This window comes from Anopheles arabiensis, chromosome 2 (assembly GCF_016920715.1).
Source record: "Anopheles arabiensis isolate DONGOLA chromosome 2, AaraD3, whole genome shotgun sequence".
Taxonomy (NCBI): Eukaryota; Metazoa; Arthropoda; class Insecta; order Diptera; family Culicidae; genus Anopheles; species Anopheles arabiensis.
The window spans coordinates 40,486,538-40,508,571 of record NC_053517.1 but is presented as its reverse complement, the minus strand read 5'-3'; the positions used below and the strand labels follow the sequence as shown (position 1 = coordinate 40,508,571).

General features: G+C 50.0%; 1 protein-coding gene across 1 annotated transcript; it reads right to left on the bottom strand.

The window, feature by feature from the left end:
- Positions 1-326: 326 nt before the first annotated feature.
- On the bottom strand, positions 327-21,727 carry LOC120895295 (muscle segmentation homeobox). Its single transcript, XM_040298511.1, has 2 exons — positions 20,203-21,727; positions 327-2,358 (listed from the first exon to the last, which is right to left on the bottom strand). Exons 1-2 carry the CDS (start codon positions 21,020-21,022, stop codon positions 2,018-2,020), a joined length of 1,161 nt encoding a protein of 386 aa, XP_040154445.1. The 5' UTR covers positions 21,023-21,727; the 3' UTR covers positions 327-2,017.
- Between the last annotated feature and the right edge of the window lie 307 nt (positions 21,728-22,034).

Here is a 22,034-nt window from a genome sequence, read left to right as displayed (position 1 = left end):
TTAAGTGCTTAGTTTGTCATAGACATATGCCGGCCTATACAGGCTTTAGCCGGATAGTCAATCCTTGCTACGGAGAGATCCTTGCATTCTAGGATGTTATTGAGTCGTACGAGTTGACGACTCATATAAATACATATAAATACAGACATATAAATACAGTGTAAATACCAGACTCACATTAAAAAGAACCATCCTTCTAGAGAAGATAATTGCAAGAAGAAAGGAATATTTCAGCAGTAACAGTTTGTTCACTTCCGTAGATTACAATTTCTTGTCGACAATTTCAATGTGATATAAAAACACGCAAAAGTAATGCCCACAAAATGTTTGATGTAGTATTTTTCTTCATTATTTATTGTATATAATTTTCTTTTCTTTTCTTTTCTTAGTATTCTTAGTGTTCAAATCACCAGCACATTTGTATCTAACTCTTAACCACTAGCTTGCCTCCACGATTCCACTTAGCATATGCGTGATATCCTCGCCGCTTCTTCATCCACACATACATACGAGCGCATGTGCTGTTCGCTTATTGTGCCTAATGTACAGTTTTCGGTTATGGGGAGCTACCCTGCCAGCTAATATCAAACATCTCACCAACGCTCTTCGCTACATATTGCCATTTGTTTGTCGTTTACCTTTTTTTTGTGCAATGCTTTTCGTCTAGCGTGTTTCTTCATTGATGCGTGTGCGAGTATTTTTGTTACCTGTTCCTGCGCTTTATTAAAAAAACTCTTCCCCCAGCAAAAAACTTTTCTCCATCCGAATTGATGCCCGATTTCAACGCTTTTTTTGTGTTGCTGGTGTTTGCTCTGAGCTAGGAGGCTTCAAATTAACCTTATTTGCCTTCCACTTAATGGAGTGGATTGTGTGCCCCTACCACCGGTTCCCTCTCACGCACGCCCTGTCCGTCTGTACAACTTTGGCAGCAATTGGATAAGTAATGATCGAGATCGGCACACGACCCACAAACATTGGAGGCTCTTCTCCAAACACTCACCCCGGGGCACCTATCTATCTATTAGCAGCGCAAATGGCGAAGAAGCTGTCACATTCAAACAACAACAAACGCCTCACTGTCGTCATCCAGCGATCGCACCTCATCTACACTCACACATCACCCCCCTCTCTCTCTTTTTAAACATGGTCTATTTACAACGGATCGCCCGGGGAGCCGATCGGACGCATTTGACTTCAGCTGATCGAACGTTTACCTTCTTGGCGCAATCCCTACACTTCCCTAGCCAACGTGAGCGATAGTTCACCCCTTTCGGAGCTGTTATTTACATTCCACACAAACACATAAAAAAAAACGAAATTAAAACCGTGCACACAGTGGAGCCAGCTTTAGGCGCCATTGCCACCCGAACCCGTATCGCGCTGGAAAGCAAGGGGAAGGGAGCAAATTATCCACCCCCTCGGGCCGAAAAGTGTTTCGCACGCATCCCTCGGAACGTCGGAACCGTTTTTCGTTCGGGACAATATTTACAAATGGCGGCCGGAGAGCGTTTGTTTTGAGCGGTGATGAGGTGTTGTTGGGCTAACACCACCACCACCAATAGCACTTAGCAAACACCATCCAGGGGAGGAAAGGGAGGCAAGCGAAGGATGCCCAAAACTGATTAATATTTACAAAATCCCCCCCACAGGGAGTAGGGCCAATACAAAGCGCCAGGGCCAGGGAAAGCCCACGTTTAGGAATAAATAAAATTAAACTCTTCGCACTCCGGGCATGCCCTGTTTGAGTTGCAGAGTTGTGCCCTTCCTCCTGCGAGGCCGCTTGGACGTTTGGATGCGAACTAAAATAAATACCCTAATCATAGACATCGTTCGGCCGGCACTACGACTTCTTAACGAGTATAGCAACAGGTCAGTTTTAGCAATAGACACTTAAATGCTAATATTCACAATGGTTGATTGGTTGGTAGGTTTTGTTTTGCAATTGTTTTTGTTGATGCTGCTGTTGTTGTTGTTGTTGCTGTTGGTTTGTTGCATTTTGGAGGCATCTCCGGCACGCTTAGCCCAGATGCATCGCGCCACCCATTAAGCTCGGATGGAAGTAGCCCATGTAGAGCTGGGCGCCCGGTGCCCGCCCGAGTGCCGCCATCTTGATCTTCTCCAGCTCGGCCTCCTGCAGGCGCTTCGCCTTGGCCCGCCGGTTCTGGAACCAAATCTTGACCTGGGTCTCGGTGAGCCGCAGCGACGAGCTAAACTCGGCCCGCTCCGCTATGCTGAGGTACTGCTTCTCGCGGAACTTCTTCTCGAGCGACAGCAGCTGCTGGGTGGTGAACGGTGTGCGGGGCTTCCGGTTCGGTTTGTGCTTCCGCAGATTGCACTTGATACGGGGCGGCTCGTTATCTGCAATAAACGGAGAGAACACATACACAGGACTGATTAGTAAGTGCGTCGAGCGTTTTTTTTTCTTTTCATTCAATGTGAGGCACCGAAGGCACACGTGACACGTCGGACAGGCAAGAACATCGATCCGTTCCTCGCCGTTCGTTGTCGACCGAACGAACAGACCCCGGCAAACACGCGGGAGCGGTCTTTCAATCATAACAAAACGCCCTCCACCGTTGGCGAAACACACTGAAACATCGTAATCGCGTGCCAGCTGTACATTCGTCCGACGGATGCACCCGTCGAACATGTGCTCGAACATCGGAAAACTAAACTGGCCCCGGTCTCAGCCGCTCCCCCTCGGGGGTAAGGGAGGTATCTCGTTCATCAAATGGCGCTTCTGTGCGTTCCCTCTACTCGCGCCGTCCTGAGAAGGAATTGCCGTGCGTGTATGCAGCAGCGGGGGTAAGACACATTACAATATTTCAAGTGACAGTTAATGAAGTTGCCAAAGAGACAACCAAATACAAATACCACGCGACAGACGGGACGGGAGCGCACTGTGGTCCCGTACTAATAAATTTCCGACCACTTCAGCCGCCTGTACCCCCTTTTTATCCTTCAAACGTGTTGAAACCATTCGACGAGTTCGACGATGGATGAAGTGTAAGCGAACACACACACGCACATGGGCAAAGATTTATTACGATTTTTAATTTTTCATGTTTTTTTCTTCTTTTTTCCCCCTCCCATTGCTCATCGAATCTGCGGCCGATCGAGATGTCCGGACAGCGATTCAGGGTCGTTTTGAGCAACACATTATTCGACAGCGAGACTCCGCGGAGCGCGCGCGGAGCAGTGCTCTAATGTCTCATTAGTCAAGTGCGGCTTCTCGGCACTGCTGCACTGTGTATACACGGTGGTGACATTCTTACACTCCCCCACCCGTTGCCCGAGCGCATTCCCGAGCTCTTTGTGTCGGAATACGGATACCGAAAGACCGAATGGTACGAGAACGGCATTTCCAACCACCATTTCACAGCCATGACAGCGATATGTTTATTTTTACACAAAAAGGCAAAGAAACCGAATCGAGCGGAAAAGCCGACGGAAGCCAAACGGAAGCACTGCAGTTGTGAAGGGGGTGAGTGACTGTTGTACCGGCACCCCGGGGGAAAGCTAATAGTCTATTAGAACTTCAAGCAATCGATACCCTGTCTCGGAAGCATCGGAGGGAAACATTCTGTACCGCCTTCGTGGATGCCTTCTGGGCTGGGGACCGTCTGAGTTCCGCGCGGTAGAGTTAATTGATAGGAACGCACTCCGAAGTCAAGAGAGCGCTAATAGTCAAGTGGGAACCGGTAGCGAGGAGTGTAAGTGACACAGTAAATTATAACCTCAATCAGCGTTAATTGACGACGATCGACGCCATTGAATCAGAGGGTAATGCTCACAGCGTCGGGTTGCAGACTTTCGTGAAGACATCTGTCCCTGTGCAGAGCAGTTCGTCTCGCTACTGAACACACACACTTTTCAATTAACATTGGGTCACCGCAGCATACACACCGTGTGCGAAATGAAATGATAATAAGAACACCATTTCGTCTCGGGGCGTCCTTTTGGCCACACCCTTCACAGTCACACAACAACCCACAAAAAAGGGGGAAGGTTGGACATGTTTCGTCGTCCACGGTTGCAGAGCGTTCAGGTTGGCTGCACACACACTCGACACGGAAGTTCCACCTACATGCGGTGGACTATTGCCCCCTTCGCCTCGTTCGCGGGTCGATTGTCCTTGCCTCGCACATGCACTGCTCAATCGGCAAAGGTGGCGAAGCAGTAAATAAAGGTTGGCAGAGAGTGCACGGGCTGATAATATTCACCAAGCCCCATACACACAGAGCACTACTGCTATGTGCACGTTCGCGTTCGAGTGGAACACAGTTCGCTAGCTGTACTAGCAGCGCTCCCGCTTCTTGACGCAACTTCCAGGCGCCGGCCCACTGTTCCTCTCGCACACACACTCATTTGCGCAGTGCGCAAGCGAAGTGTGAATTGCAGTTTAATAAATTAATTTCATTCGTATGTGTGTCCCTCCTGCTAGGCTTTCGGGTGTTGGGTTGTGGTGCGATCCTTAGCTGGGGGCGAAGGAAAGTATTGGCTTGCTCTTTTCTTTTTTGCTGCCATAACAACCTTAACCACCAACCGCAAGTGCACGTTATGTTTGGGATGTTCTACAACGCGCCTGCAATTTGCAATGCAATGCAACTCGCTTGCCCTCTCGCTGCTGACCATCGTGTGTGTTGCCTTGCACCGCGATCGCTCGCTTGGTGCCGACGGTATTCCAAGGGCACGAGCGGTAACCCAAACAGAGCGAGTGGGTGCGTGTGTGTGAGTGTGCAAGAAGCAAAACCTTGTGTGTGCTTTGCTTTTACTAATTTGTTTTGCACAAGAGAGCGAATCGATTAGTTCGGGTTCAGGTTCAACTGCGATTGGCTTTTTTTTGCTGCCTGTGGATGTGCCTGTGGTGTTTCGCAGCCTTCCCGAGGTTTAATCGCGCTTTCTTTGCAGGGGTAGAAGGGGTGTGTATTTGTGTGTGTGGCAGGGTGTGAGAGCTGCGCTGCTGGATGCGGGGCATTATGATGAAGACGGCCACGTAGGCAGCAGCGCAGTGCAGTGGGCACAACCAACAACATTTGCATTCCATTAGCGTCGATTAGTAATTGCTTGTTACCGTGCACCGAAGGGTGTGTGAGCCGGCCGGAGACGCTGATCGCGCTGATCTTGCCCGCTCTCTAACACACACCAGATCCTAATCGCGATCGTAACTCACACTCTTCACCGACAACTATCTTCTCGGGCGAAAGATCCTTCTCGGAAGCACAAAGGAGCCCGTTACACATACCGTTCCCACAGTGTGCGCTCTACCTGTGCTAATGAACTGAATTTATCTGTTTCCGTTGGTAGTTTCGAAGGTTTTGGAATTCTTTTGCACTGTTCTAGCCGGGCAGCCGGGCTAAATCTTGTCAGCATAACAAGCATCAAAAGCATAGTTTATGCGCCCGTTATGCTAGCAATCGGTGCCAAAACCACCCTCCCATGCAAAACACACTCTCACACACACGCACACTCACTTATCTAAATTGCTAATGTACGGTTGATCAGGTGAACCCACCCAAACCCCACTCGCGCGCCCTTGTGCCGTAACGACCGGCAATTCATTAACTGCAATCAAATCAATTTGCTGCTGCGCGTTTCACTGCATTGGATACCGTGACGAATTCCGTACCCTTCTCCATCTCCCCTCCACCCTACTTCCTCTCCCCCGCGAGCCCCCGCCTCACAGTCGACGCGATCGCGACACGCTTTGTCACACACATGTTTCGCGATTCCAAGGCAAAACACGCCGATTGTCGTGCCAAACCGTGCTCCCCCCAGCCCCTACCGCCCTTCTCAGGCGCTGCTGCTACCCTCCGTTCGGGGTTTGACAAATGGTAATAAGATAATCTCGCACTCGGAGCGATCGAGCTTCCCCCTTCTGCCCCTCAATCCCCTGTTTGCCGGTCGGTTTGTGTCTGTGTGTGTGTTTGGTTCGTTTTAGGTATTCCTCCCCAAACGGCTGGGGCCGATATTTGGTCAACTTCCGCTAACTCTGCCCGACTCGCGCACACCAACAGCAGGCGAAAATCGTATGCGAAAATCTGCCGCAAAGTCGTCGTGCCCCGGATGCCACAGACGGCGGGGCGGGCGCGTCCGCCGCGCAAGAATTCGATGCCGATGGTGAAGCGCGCAACGAGAAACGAACGCGCAAACATACCCCAAACTTTTCCCTTTGATGTTTGACGCTGCTCATCCGCGTCGCAGACAAATGGGAAAATGGCCCCGCGAGCGTACAGATCCGCATAACCTCCGCGGCAAGAATGTCAACGGCTAATGGGAGGGAAGGTGGCAACCGTTCGCACCAAATGTGAGGTAGCCAAGCAGACCCCGGGACGGCCTCACCGAGGACACGCTTGGGGACGGTTGCTGGGGACGTTTGGCGGTACAAAAGAACAACCGCTCAATCAGACGGGAATCGGAATTCGGCTAACTGTGTCTTGGCCGATCGGCAGCCCGCGGGTTTCCCGCGGGTGCACTTCGTCTTCCAACTACATCGGTTGCATTGCTCGGCTTTGCCAATCTGGTACACTTTAATTTGAATTTTATTGCACACTCAATCGGGAGCTGCCAATGTTTCGGAAGGACAGATTTTTTCCCTGATAATGTGATAATGAGGGCTTGCAAAATTCTTCCCCGAAGTTTGTTGTGCTCCGCTACGCCATCAATTGTGTGCCTCATTTTCTGTATCGTTATAAAAAAGATCATTAAAATTTTCAATAAACTGCTCCCTCGATGCTCTTCAAAACAGTTTCCACCTTTAACAAAAGCTGATCGTTATCGAAATAGGTCTCGTATTTTGTGTGAACGGTGCACTTCCAACCAAAGCGAGCATCCAGAGGCGACGGTGCTCAAAATTGTCACTAACCACAACACCCCCGAACAAACCCATCTGATCCTTTTTCGGGCTTTGTTTGTTCCGGTGGCTATAACGTTATAAAACGCTTTACCGTTTTTACTACTTCCAGCGAAAACAAAGCCACTTCTACAAGCGACAACTGCGCCAGGGCGACAGGGCAAGTCGTCATAAAAAGCGACAAAAAGGCACCAACCAGCCGGAAAAAGGGTTCATCGGGCGTCCGTCATCTGGCGGTCCATCCCGTTCAGGGATCGTATAAAGGTTCGACCGAATAGCTTCCCTACGTCCTGATGTGATGTCCGACCCTCCGACCCAGTGGCATTAAAACGGAAACATTGTTTCGAAAGGATACCGCAGGCGCCCGCTGCTGTGCCTCTGCTTTATCTGCCGTCGATCGGCAGTGAAGAAAGGATTAATTAACACCCGTACCAACACACACACACACACACACCCGAAGCCATCATTTACGGCACCGATCGACACATTCGAGAGTGAGGGTGAAAGAGTTATGGTACCTAATTGAATTAAACGGAAACGATTGGCCTTGGCGACACTCTTCGGAAGGGAAAAAAAGCGGAAATTGGTTCGCTCCTAACCTAAGGTGACCCCGCCGGCTACACCAGATGCCGTTCTGGTGACGGAAGCAACCACGCATTACGCAACCCGAGAGGTCAAACTCACACACACAGAGGATTTCTATTTCTGTTTAAGGCTGTTTATTTCCCTGTCGTGTGTCGCTAGTGCCCAACGACAGCTTTTCTTCGCGATTAAAAAAGTTGGACCACAAAAACAATATTTCTGAGGCTCGGACCCCTCCCCTCCCCCGTTCAAACAACGTAAGATTACATACACGCAAGAAATATAACACAGCCGGGACAGCGGGACACGCCACACACGCCACACACACGCACACAGCTAGCCTGTGTCTCGGCTTTGGCGTCTCCGGCGAAGGCGACGAAGATTTTTGCAATTAATTAGCCACCATTTGCATACAAGCACTAATTGGGTTGAACTGGCCGAAGCGCGCAAAAACGAAAACGGCCCCCAAGCGTCCCTCAGCACTGTCCCGCTCTTCCCAGTGATGGTTCCAGTTTGGCAAATATAGCAGCCGTTTTGTTTTGGCTTCACATTTTTTCTTCCCCGAGACTGAACCCCTCAAACACAGAAAAAATGCAAAAATGCAAACGCTTTTACACGAAAGATAGTCATAAACTTTGCAAGCTGAGGACATGAAGCTTTGCGTAACAACGGCTAGAGGCTCTATTTGCCGACGTTGACCACGCGGCAAACTCAAACAATGGCAATCAATCCGCGATCCGATCCGATGACTAGGCCCGGGTCCCTCCAATCGAAGAGCGCCATCGGCTGCCCAAAAGCCGCTGGGGTAGCCCGTAGCGGTAGCCGACAGCAGTTAATGGACTAATTAAATCAATTACACCTGTGATAAACCATTTTAATGGCTCTATATAATTTATAAGCGCGTAATTTATTTCTTGTCCGGGCTGGGCTGAACCTTCCAATGCACCGTCCTTGGGCTTCCCCCGCTTGGCCCTCCTCGGGAACACGCAAGCCCCACCCCGGCGCTCTCGCACACACGCTTCCTTATCGAGCTGAAATGTCACATTTTGCGCACACCGCTGCCACCGGTCTTGCGGGCGAACCAATCGTGCCGTTTAAGTGCTCTCCAGCAATAGGGGACAGTTTTTGGGCCCGTTTTCGATCCCCCGTTTTGTGGCTGCGCTGTGCGGAACCGTTTAAGATTAGATAAGAACGCAGTCGCACAATCGGACGCAAGCTGCAAACGCATCGCAACCGCACCAAACAGTAATTATCGCTGCTGCGTTGCACTTGTCTCCCGGCGCGTTGCATTCGGGAGCTGTCCCTTTTCTCAATTCTCTGCTGCCTGTTTATGGCCTGCTTGAGGTCGCTTTGGTTGCCACTGTGTGTGTGTGTGTGTCCATGTGCTCACTCGAGCGTTCGAGCGCCCTCCAATTTCCAATCAACGCGCTCAGCAGTCATTTCCCGTTTGGCCGGTAACTTCATCGGCAGCTACAGGGAATCCGGGCTTTTATGAAAGCAAAACAGGGAACAACCCAGACGGAAAGGCGTTATTAATTGGGCACGATTATGGGGCCGATTAAAATTTATTGCCAAAATTAGCGATTGACACGCAAATTTGCGTACCGCGAGTGAGCACGGGCGGCTCCCGAAACGATGCAGTGCAGATGCCGCTGCCGTTGTTGGGCACAAATTATTCAAACCATCCGTGCCGCGATTCCGATATGAGTGCCGCAATGGAGTGCGCCCAATCAAAAGGCACACCGAGCGAATTTGCGACACGCCATGGCCGTTAATGCTCATAATTTTTGTAAATCTTTCCCCGGCACTGACCCGGCCCTTGCAGCGTGTCGGGAGAAAGCTTGTCTCTTTTTGCTCTCTTTCACATCCTTTTTTTTTTGCCTGTCCTCGTGCCTTTACACTTTACGCCGTTGCCGCGAGGCGGAGCGCACTTTATACGACGGGAAATAGAAAATTATTGAGATAAATTTCCATTTATCACCCAAACAGGCGCGAGTGTGCCCGCCGAAATCGTATCGTAGTTGTCGCCCAACCGGCAAAGTGAGAGTTGTTATTAATTTATTTAAATTCCAGTTCCGGTCTACAATTGTCCACCATGCGCGCACCATCCATGCCAGTAGCCGGCCGATCCCGATGGTGTCGACGGTTGGGTGTGTCCGTTCGTCCCAAATATTGCCAACAGCCAACACTTCATTTGTCTCTTTAGCAGATCCCCCACTCTCTCACTTAGTCTCTCTCTCGCTCCACCTCTCTTTCTACTCGAGGGATATCCCTCGACGTGCAGCAGCAGACAGCCTCCCTTCGCTGTAGATTGATTACGTTCCGGAGCGTGTGCATCTCAATCACGCTCGACAGACGGCGTTGTAACGGAAGTAATATAGTTATTAACGTTTCAAACAATCAACGCAGTAGCAGCTTCCTGAGCCTCTCGCTTCTTTCACCTCCGGAAACGCCGGACCCAAACGGAAGTATTGATGTTGGACGGCAGATTGACTAGGAATTAAGAGACACTGGATGGGGTTAATGCAAAGAATTAGAGATGCCGCGTAACCCAAATATCCCGAAAAATAGAAACAAACTAAGAATGTCAATTCAAAAACAGACTTATATCATTGTACAATTGCTTCAGAAATGCTTTCATTGAGAGGATTTAGTTGCTACATTTCTAACTTACAAAAGAAATTTAAAATGACAACTTTATACTGTAATACATAAAGCATTCTCTTGAAGTTGTTGTAGTTTAATGTCAACTATTTCAACCTCACAAACTGCACCAAACACTGTTCTTGTGCTATCTCAAATATCAAACACATCGAACACAGCGCAAAGGCTAATCTTAATGCACTAAAAGTCTGCATCCCACCCTGACGTATAAATATTTCATTACAACTTCGTCCATTTTTTATCATCCCTTAAAAAAAACGCTAACGCATCCACTAATCGCAACAGCAACACCGATTGAAACCCAACGAGCGGGACCGGGCAAACAGTAAAGATTCTTATCGTCCGGTTAAATGCTAGTTTTGTAATTCCAGCTCCCTTCCACCACAGGCCACAACCTTCGGGATGGTCCATTAAACGATGGACTGGTCAAATTGAACAGGAAACAGGCCAACGTAACTACAACAACGCCTACATACCAAAGGCCAGTGCGCACTGGGTCTAGCACCTGTGTGTGAAAAGCTTGGCTGATCTGATCTCTCTCGTTCCTCTCCCACCCCGATGTGGCACAGTCGTGCAGCAACGGCACCAGAGTAAAGAAATTAATTTTCAAATCATCACCGGCCGAACCTTTCTGCTGCGACCCTCTGGGGCACGGATGGCGGACGGACGGTTACGGTACCTACGCGATGCGCGCCAAATTCGCCGTTTCATAAAACAAATCTAAATTAACAGCTTCATTAGCAACGTCGGATGCGCGCAAATATCGTTTCGACATCCCTCCTTGGAGCCGCCAGTGTCCGCCTGCCTCTAGCCCGGGGGGTGAGGCACCAACCCCGACACCATCAGCGCCCATTCCGACAGGCGCAACATGACGTTCCGCTAGGAAGCAGGGATTCCACGGAACAGAAGCGTGTGCGCGTACCCACACACACACCAAGTAACCCTTGGGGTACGACGACTGATGAAGACTAGCTTGAGAAATATGGTCCACGTTGTCCAACGGTGTTAATCCGGCCAGACGATTCCTGCCGCTTCTTTGTATTTAAGTAAAACCCATTTTGACGTGAAATGAAGGATCTTTTTCTTGAAGAAACAAACTAGCTCTGCAAGGGTTTAGGGGTGCTCGCTTGCATACGCGACGCAGAGCCCACAGAGTGTCGTTATGGATTGAAATTTATTCATCTCATTTACGCCGGTGGGTTCCTCGGGTGGGTTCCTAATGATGGTTGTCATTTTATTGCATTCCCCGCAAAACCACTCGCCTCGGAGTTCGTCTTTCTGCAGAGACAAAAAGCTGATGCGCACAGGACGGTCCACCACCGCCCCAGTCGCTGCGAACCTCGCTCTGTCGCTCGCTCGTGTTTAATTGTTTTGAACGAAAATTGCATTTTCTGCACCGCGCCCCGAACGCACTGCCAATCGCCCAGAGCATGCGGTTCGAGGAACTGACGGCCCAAAGGAGTCAGGCGCTCTCGCGTTGCTCTCCCCGCAAAACAAATTCTTGGAATTGTTCCTCCAAGCAGCCAGAGGGCGTCCATTAGCGTTGTTCACTAATGCGCACACATCTATGGGGCCCACTGCAGCAACAGCTATGTGTGCGCCATCTAGTGTGTGTGTGCTGCAAATGTGTCAAAATTGGTTGAAATTTGCAGCTGCAGCTAATGCGGTTGGATTTTTGGGTGCCTTTTTTGTTTGTTTCGTACATCTTGCATAAAATTCTTTCGCCTCTAAAAAACACTTCCATGAAACCCCCGAGACGACAAATACACAGCACAGCACACGGAAACATGTGCTCGTAAAACTGGCAACATTATTATTGAATGAATTAGCAACCCGTACTACCCGAGCTACTGAGTGAGCGCTTTGCGGCGGCAAGCCCTGTCCGTCGACAAATTAAGTCATATAAAATGTTGAACAGGAAACAGAGCGGACCTGTGCAGGCAGGGGGAGCCAAACTGTGACACGAAAGTATTGGTAGTACATTTTTTAACCACCACCAACCACACAACTCTTTTATGTAGTCAAATTTCTATAATCATATTCCACAGCAATCGAGTTCGACTACACAACACAGCCCAACAAATCCTGTTTCGGTTGTTTTTTGTTTGTTTTGCATCCAACGAGCTACACCTTTTGCTCACCGGAACGGGAAAACCTTGCCCCAAAATGTCCCGGGCCTGCTAGTGTCCCCACCGGGGTCCGGGAATTTGTTCGCGGAAATCACTCGTTTCCACGCGGCTGGATTTGCATTTCAAATTCCGTTCCGTTTCGTTCGATCCGTGTCGAGGAGGGGGCGGGAGAGCAAGGCCCATGGATGTATGTAGCCATCCGGGACCTCCTCGTCAGTCCCGAATTTATCCCCGCGCACAACACACAAAACACAACTCCAAACAGCAAAACACACACACACGCCGAACATCGAACAATAGTGAAGATATCCAATGCCTCCTGGTACGACCCCGCGTACGCCATCTGTGAACGAACGACACACGAAACGGAACAGCACACAGCGCCAGCACACACACACACATTGGGGAAAAGTTTTGTATTCTTCGACACAAAAAATTTGCAATCTCAATCGATTGACTTCGTTCGTTCTTCGCACTGGGGACCTGGATTGGGCGGAATGGTGGCACCGGACGGTCAAGGATCGTTTACAATCAAATCATAAACCATTTCACCGTGCATGCAGTTTTGCGCTGTTTGGGGGTGGGTGTGGGGTAGTGCAAGGGGCCTTGGGAAAACAATGGCGTTGTAAATTATTTTCAAATGCATCGCCCCCAACCTCAGGCGAGCTGGCTCAGTTGCAACGTGTGCTGCAAGGCAAAGAACCACCCCGGGAAGGTGTATGCGCGATCGATCTCGTCTCGTTGCACATTCATACACATAGATGGGAGGATCGTTTTCGTGTCATCGTTGACCTTCGGTAACGTTAATAGAAATGTTTCAATGTGTGTTCTGGAAAGCGATAGTGGTTAGCGGTGGAACTGTGACGGCCGCTGGTAAAGGCCTCATGTGCTCCAAAAACAGACAAATAAAGACAGAGAAAGAGAGATAGAGCGGGATAGAGCAAGTTAGTACCGTACTCTCCGTTCTCTCCGTTCTCTCCGTTCTCTCCACACCCGACTGAGGGAACAGAAACAAAAAGATCTTCATTAATATTGATTCCGATTAATGGAAGGCTAAGTGTTGCCTGTCCGTCGACTCCATTTGTGGACGGTATTCCGTTGGAGTTTGTTGCATTAGTGAGAACAATTTACCACCACTACTACTGCTGCTACTAGTGCCATTGCTATGGAGGCCCACTTTCCAAACGCTCCTGGCCGCTCAATTGAAACATTACCCGACCCCCCCATTGTAAGCCCGCGAGACCAAACCGAAACTTTGCCACAATCTATGCCGGTCGTTCAAATAAGGAAATTGAAACGTTAAGCATCACCACCCCAAAATGATGGCCTGTAGGAGAGGGAGAGCGAGAGAGACAGAGAGATAGAGAGAGAGTGTTAAGAAGTCCAAAAAGCACGGTACGGCCTACCTAGGCATCCCCACGCATTTAGTCGCCGTTTATTTGCGCCTGCTAGTTTTTGGTTGATTTCTGGTTGAAATTAATATTAATTAGTGGAAATTACAATAAATAATAAAAACCCAGCTCTCCACTACTACTACTGCTGCCCAGGCCTCGACAAAAAAGGGCAAAAAACGACGACCCGTAAAAACTAAAGCCCACAAACAAACTGGAGTGAGCTCTCTACATCAAACAACAATCGCATCAAGTGGTGAAATGGTCCTTGCGTTTGTGGGGGGTTTGCGTGTTGAGAATCTATTATCAAATCCCACCCGAACACGCCTCCGCGCCACAGCCCGCGGGACTTCCAATGGACCTCCGCTTCCGGTGCTAATTCATTCGCTGCCAATGGCTGACCCAAGCGCGATGATACGGAAGGGTGCGGACGGGACCCGGGTTGGTGAAGTGATTTAAAATTATTATTACATTAATTTGATACTTGTTTATAATAAAAGCGAACATGGAAAAGTATTGTTGTTAATTTATTTGTTATTGTAATTTCATTGCCCTCCCGCACTCCCTACCCGTGAGTGGGTTTCCTAATTTGGGCCGCTAGCCGCAAGAGCGGAAAGAGCCTCCGAAACCTTCCCTTCCCTTCCAACCAAAGTCAAATTAACACTCATTCCGTTTGTACGCTGGGCGAACGAGGGCGAAGGGATAATAAAATGCGCCCGGTGCTGTGGCGGCTGTGGCCGCGCGAATTAAAACCCTAAAGCATCTGCGTTGGGCGAAAGGTGCACACCGGTAGCGGCAGGGGGAGGGGGGGATTGGGAGGTTTCGAACCCCATCGTGTGATGTTATGCGATCCTCTCAAGACTCATTAGCGATCGGACGGGCGCAACGCGAGTGCAGGTTTCGGCCTGCGATGATCTCTTTCTCTCTCGCTCTCTCTCTCTCTCCCTCTCAGATGCACTCGAGCACACTGGAACTCAATCCAGGCGTGCACCGCACCGGGGAGTGTGGAATGGATTCACGCAGCACTATAAAAATGTTTTAATTTGTTTTAAAACCGTTTTGTAGCTAAAGATGTGGCCGCGCTTGGGCACGATTTTTGCTCGCACACTTTTTGCACCGACGTTTCGATGCACAGCTACTGTGCGATTGTGGTGTGAGCGTTCGAGAAAGGTGTCCGTTTACCGCTGGTTGTATGTATTTATAATTTTATATCCTCTCTCTCCCGCCCCGAATGTTGTAAAACCAAAACAGCCCAAAAACCCCGACGCGACGGGCCGTGAGATGTGGCCACAGCCACAACAAATCCGGTAGTTGCTGATTGCAGATAATCACGACATGTCGTCTGAAGTTGCATTCGATTTTTGCCACCGCCATGAGTGCAGGGTGCTGCATCAGTTTGCCTGCTTCTTCAGCTGAGCAACTGAATCCCCTTCTTGGGCACAAAACAACGCGGCGACCATGAAGCCGACCGCACATCAACGGCGCAGTCAGCCGTTGGACGGTAGTAAAACAAATATACGATCAATGCGAATTTCATGCCACTGGCAGTAGCCAACCGTCTATTAAAGCCGAGTGCTAATTCATACTGATTATAAATGTATTCTAAATAAATGGCGCTCTTAATTTGTTTGCCTGATGAAATTTTACGACGAGCAAATGAGTATGAAGCTTCGCAGATGCTTTGTACGAGTTGGAAGATCTTTTCTGGCGTTTTTTTTTGTCTCGGGCCAATTTTTACTTCACATTAACCATTCAACAATCAACATCAATGGGGCCCTCTTTTTTGTTTTTTTTCTCTACCCTAAAATCCACCTTTTGAATTCATCGCTCAACATTGCCTCCAACTGACTCCACTGGCCAGTAGAGTTTGTTATCACCAACCCGGACCAACCGCCGCTTTACATACTTTCCCCCTAAACAAATGTTAAATTATGCTATAAAATGTTTAAAACAAAGCAAAAACACTACCAAATGCGAATTAATTTCACGTCAGGCGTATTTGTGTATACAGCACCACAACAACAACAACAACAACAACAACAACAACAAACAAATGCATGTGGCTGTGCGTGAATATGTTTTATTGCTTTTTATTTCACCGAGCCAACGAACGGAACAGCATACACGGTTGACACTGGAAATATATCAAAAAGGCGCCACACGGGCTAATTAAAACACTTATCAAATTTTCACCCCACGTGCATGGGGAAGGGGGTGCGCTTCGGTGCCCGCACTAGCCCGCCTTTTCCTTCGGTGGCGCAAGCTTGACTCGCGCACCGCTGGGCGGTAGTAAGCTGCCAGCCGGAACAGCTAGATCGGCTGCCTTGTTTCCCTAATGACTTAATTTGCGCGTTGAACCAACGTTCCCCCGAGCTCGAGCTTGCGACAATAGAGCGCCCCCGGGTGAGGTGAAATGAAAAACAAAACGAAATTAAACGCAAGACTAAAAGGGTGAAGTGATGGGGGAGGGCTGAGAAACAACAACAAAAAACAGCAAAAAGCTACACACACGCAACACAACAAATGCTTCAAAGCTCGCACGAGGAATGAAAGATGGCGTCAATGGGTTGTCGAAAATTGAATTAAACGAGCAGAAGAAGAAGAAGAAGAAGAATAAAAGAACAAACACCCATGTAGTAGCGCAGAGCGGGGTGAACTTAGTGTGAGGATAAATTGAAGGGAGAGAATGGGGCAAAAAAAAACAAAAAAAAAACGACGGCCTGCTTTGACTAATTACACACTCCAGCACACGGCACAACAGTGGCGATGACAGGAAGGCAGAGGCAACACCATGTCGAAGCAGGGCGGGTAGGTACACAAACACACACCAAATAAACAAACTACAACTACAACTTGATCTAAGGCCAGGGCGAAATAATCCACCGATCTTAACACGATCACAAAATGGAGCTTTGGCAAGAGGAGGTGCGCAAGGCAGTGCGTGGCGACGCAAACGGGACACCGAAGGCAGCGTGAAGCGGAAGGTTAGGAAAACCGAACGAAACGGCCACAAAACATCACCACCGTCCTGGGCGCTTTGGGCGAAGCTAGTTTAATTAAATTATAGAATTTAAACGGTGAAATTATGATAATACTCCTCCCAGCCGGGGTCTACGGAGCGATGCGCTTTTCGCCTTTCCACCGTTCCATTTAGCCAACTTCCAACTGTTTCGTTGATGATTTTTCTAGCTTCCTGTTTCGCCCGCGGGTTTCAATATTGAAACTATGGGTGTGTGTGTGTGTTTTATTAACTTCTTTTTCCACTTTGCTGTAAGAATTTTCAACGAAACAAAACAAAAAAAAGTGTTCCAAAGCCTTAGAGATCGCAGACGGCAACACACACAAAAATAGTTCAACAGGCGACGACATCAACGAAACGGACACACATACATACACACACACACGGCCACAAAAACTTCATCCCGGTGTGTAAACTAATTACAAGTTAATTAACCGGCCATCACACCGGGACACCGGTTTTCACTTCCTGTTTTCGGTTTCTTCCAGCTTCCCTACGCACCATCTTACCCCGCCCCTACTCCACTGATCAGATCCACCTTCAGAGAGCAGAGAGCATCATCATGAGAGATGAAAATAAAGTCATGAAGACGTCCCTCAAATTGCCTTTCTTGTGTCGTTTTGTTTTATACACGCGCACACACACACACCAGCGTCGGGGCACGGAGCGTTTGTTTTTCCCACGGACCACGGCCTCACCGCCGTCGCCACCGACGCGATCGATTCCGGGCCTCGATCCCGATAGCCCGGGTGCGATCATCACGATCACGCTGGGCCATGGGTTGCACGGGGCGAAAGATGTATCTGAAATCTATTAATTAATCTTTCTTATCGCGGTCTCCTCCTGCCTGCACCTTCTGTCTGACTGGCGGCGGCAGCCCAGGTCCCGAGTCTCTACAGTCGGCCTAGTTTTCTGTGTTTTTTGCCTTTTTTTTCAACCTAGCAACCGTCTCACACCCAGAAGCACTGTTTCGTAAAAACTCGGCCCATCCCATGGCCCGGGAAAGCAAACGCCCCGAGAGCCTAATTAATTGTTTTCTTGCCTCCGTTCGGGCTTCTAGGGGTGTCGGGGCCGCTCGGGAGGATCTCTCTCTCTCTCTTAGAACGAAGCCACTAAGAAGAGTCACGAGCCTCGGCACGTAAGAGGACAGTCCCGGTTCCAGGAAGTGGACAAAGTGGATAGTTCCCGGCCCGAAAAAAAGAAGCGGCCCGTGATTAAAGGGAAGAACAAGAAGAAGAAGCAGAAGGAAGGCGAACGTAAACGTCAGCGTTCGGTGCGCTCAAAACATTCCTTCCGAAATTCGCCCCCTTTTGCGTCGGGTTTGGGTTTGGTTTTGGCAGAGTCTCCGGGGGTGACCCGATAAAATATGTTTATATCTTTCCCCGGACCCGATCGTTTGTCATCTGCGCTTGATGACGTTTATCCGATGCCGCCATTCCCATGCCCAGCCGGCCCTTCGTCTTCGCCGGCCGTTTTCGTTCGTTTATTAGGTTATTTTCGAAGATCGCTCGCTCGCTCGATCGATGATTTATTGCGATTGCTGTTGTGCCACGTTCGATGGTTTGGATCGAAACACGAATTAGTATTAGGCGCTTGGCTTGCGCTTCAACTTAACCCTCAAAAGCGGTTCTTCATTAGAGAAGATGCTGGTCTTTTTTTGTGCACAAAGGAATTTCGCATTAGCGTTTCGTGTCCTTGTGTGTCATTCTTACTTGCATAACATACCATAATTCCGTTCGTTTCTTATTATTAATTTGTTGTGCCAGTGTGTGCCGAAAACACACACACACATGTGCGTGAAATATCAGGCGTGTAATTATCCCCGAACAGCAACATGACACAATCGTGCAAACGGGTTTTTGTTGCACTTAACCATCAAATCACTTTCCATCTTCCTGTATGTCAACAAAGCACCCACTAACCTTCGCGATGATCACGTACTGTTTGCTGCCTTCTTGACTAAGACACACACACACCAAACGCATGTCTTACACCAAATTTAAACCAAAACATCCACGACAGTGTTGTGTTTTTTTTGTTTGCCGTCGGCCGGTGACACTTTCCCACTTTGCACGCAGCATCCAAGCGGCGAAGCGCGTCACGCATGACAGAACTTTCCGAAATTGCTAACCCGAAATCCCCAAACGACCAGCAACAGCGCGCCGTAATCAGTACGGGCTGGTCGTTCAAAAAGAGCGAAGGCAAACGACTAACCACACGCATGTGTGACTTTTCATCAGCTTTTTGTGCGTTCCTTCGCTGCTCTCTTCCCCCAACCACCACCGAGAAGGAGAGCGAGATTTTCATTCACTCATTCAATGCCTATTAGCGTTTCCGCCCATCTTCATGCCCTCCAAACTCGATCGCGGCCGTCATCGCCGCCCGTTATCTTGTTTCCTTTTTGTTTCACTTCATTCAAAACCGAAATCGCGGCAACGTGGGCTAAATGTTTCTAATTTGTTAATGCCCACCCCGAGCCCACCCTGGGAAGTGCGATATCGATTTCAGATTGCTGCCGGGGTTTGTTTTTTTCTTCTTTTCATTTTCCTTTCATCCTTTCAGTTCCGTTTAGCCGTCTTCACTTCCACACTTTGTCGGCGGTGTTGCCCTTTTTGTACAGTGCGCCAGTGCAAGCATTACACAAATCCCGACGCTGGTAGCAAATGACTGGGTAAAAATAACGAAAAACACACCGACACGCCGTGTTAAGCCTGAAGGGTGTTAAAACGGTTTGGAGCGGTCCGGGGTTGAAACAAATACGGCGGCCAAGCAACAAAAAGGCGAAACAACGCGACCGATCGATTATGTTGACCTTTGCGCCGTACAAGTGCGCTTGAAGCCCGTGTGCTTGTTGCCTTTGTGCTTCTTTTGCCTTCGAAAGATCAATATTTGTCCGCTTTGGTTCCGTGGGTAGAAGTGTTCTGGTAGTGATTACCACTACCCCACACGGTAAAGCGCGTCATTCTACTGTGAAAATCCCCGTATAGACCCCCACACCATTAGAAGATACTCGAATACCATGGAAATGCGACCCGCACTCGTTCGACCGAAACTATCAGCTCCAAAAACAAATTATCAACCGATTGATAACTTCTTGGGGTGAAGCACATCGACGCCATCGGCACACAGAGACACAATATACACGCTAAATCTGTCAGCGCTTCTGGACACAACTATGGCGCCACAATTAACCTTCAACCTTGGCCGTTTTTTGGAGCTCCAAAACACACGCACACACACACACGACTTGCTGCGGGCACGATTAAACGAAATTAATCTTTCACCTAATGCCCCTTCCCACCGGTGCGCCACACTCTCTTCCTTCAATCCCTCCTCTGTTTGTGGTTTAATCAGGTCGCCTAATTTCTAATTCGCCCCGGAACCAAAACCACCGAAATTCGAACACGCGCAATACGCGCGGTGCATGCGATTAACCTTCCAAGGTACTTGGCCAACCCATCCCCCCCTCCTTCCCCCCCTCAATAGTTACGGAAATTGTTCTTGCCTGCCGTGCCGCGAACCCTGTATTATTGCTATTGCGAACAAAGCCAACAACACACTTACCTCCACCAAGCTGACCGGCGCCGAAGCCCTGCCCGGGGAACAGCCCCGGCGGACCGAACGGTGGCATCTGGCGGGCGCCGGGCCACGGTACACCGCCGCTCATGCCGCCCCAGGCCGCCGCAGCCGCGGCCAGCGCACTGAACGGCGTCGGCCGTATCGGTACGTGGCCGGCGGCGGCCGCTAGGGCCGCTCCCGGCGGCGAACCGTGCCCCATCCCCATCGCGGACGGTGACCCGGGCGAGCCGCTGCCCTTCCGGCCGCCCGGCTGCGAGCCGCTCTCGCTCAGCTCCTGGTCCATGTCCTCGATGTCGACGATCGAGTCCTCCTCCTCGTCGTGGTTCGAGTCGTAGTCGTCCGACTCGAGCAGGCTGTGCGGGGTGTCCGTGTGCCGGTCCGCGTCCAGGTTCCGCAGCGAGCTACCGTCGTGCTGGGACCGGGGCGAGGAGGAGCTGGTCGTGTGGGAGGACAGATTGGCGGGCAGCATGTCGCTGGACGGGGAGGTGCCGGGCAGGGTCGTGGTCGTCACCGTCGTCAGCGCGGTCGTCATCGCCTGGTGCAGCAGCGCGGCACCGTGCGGCGGCCCGTGCACCATCAGCGGGCTGAGCGGGGTGAGCGAGGGCGGCGTCGGGGTGGTCGTGGTCGGGGTGCCGGAGGTGATGATGGCATGGTGCGCGTTCGGCGTTTTGGGCCGCGTGTCCGCCAGCAGGGACGCGACGCTGAAGTTGCTGATCCGCGAGTTGCTTTTCTGCTGCATGGGCACCGTCGGGCTGGTCATCGCCATTCGTACCGGAGTTACAGTCATTCCTGACGATTTTAGCATGAAGATTTGCACCGAACTACACCGCTGGCCGTACGGAGAGAAACGCACTTTCTCGCACAAAATGTCGCGTCACTTTGATTGCCCGAAAGCAGTACCGTTTTGGGGCGGGCGGTTTGGTTCGTTAGGATCAAATGTTTCGCACAGGCACGCAGTTGACACTCATTACATCGCAAACTTCCCTTCTACTGAGCAATTGTCGCGAGCCGTGTACACTGGGAAGACAATTGACAACTCGCGTCATACGACATAGCTGACCGTCATTCGGGCGGGGAGTGATTGACGGAGTAGCACTGCACTTTCGATCGGCGGTTTTTCTTTTGTTTCTGTAGCTGCTAAAGGGTTTTATTGGTGCTTATTTCCGGGCACTTTAACTCTCCACCATCACTTGATTGCCACGTATCACACTCGGGTAACTGATTGGTAATCGAACATCGACAAAACACCCTGAAGACCGCACACAGAGCGCAAACAAATCACTTGCGCGAAACTCACACGATCGTCACGAAACGAGCTCCAAAATCCGGTAAACACTTTATCCGACACAAAAGCTTACGCGAAAGCACCGTAAAACTTATCGATCCCGGTTTGTTGCGTTTGTTTTCTACCGACTGTCTACGCAGCCCTTTTCCGCTTTACGCTTACGATCGCTTACAAAACGGGACGCGCGTACGGACGTGCGTGCGTTCGAGTCTGCGTCTGTCGAGGAATAAAAATTGAATGCATTCGAGGGACAGGCTGTGTGTGCCTCGACGAGATGAACCGTGTTGGTGTTTCTTTTTCCTCCTCTTCTTCTTCACTTCCATCGACCCCGGGCATTTTCGAACACGCTCACACCAAAAAACGCACTCACTTTGTCTCGCTCAGGCGCACGCGCTCGGCGTATTCACGCCACTTCATGCCCGTGCCTGCTTACACACGGGCACAAGCAGTGCCAACATAGCTGTTTCCCTTCCACCGAAACTGGTTTTGTTTACGTTTACGCGCTGTACATAGCACCCTTCGTTATATACTT

Excerpts from the sequence above, each read along its gene's own strand:
- LOC120895295 (XM_040298511.1), bottom strand. The coding sequence starts at position 21,022 with ATGCTAAAATCGTCAGGAATGACTGTAACTCCGGTACGAATGGCGATG. Across the intron at positions 2,359-20,202 it reads CGCCGGTCAGCTTGGTGGAG|ATAACGAGCCGCCCCGTATC; the intron begins GTAAGTGTGTTG and ends CGTTTATTGCAG.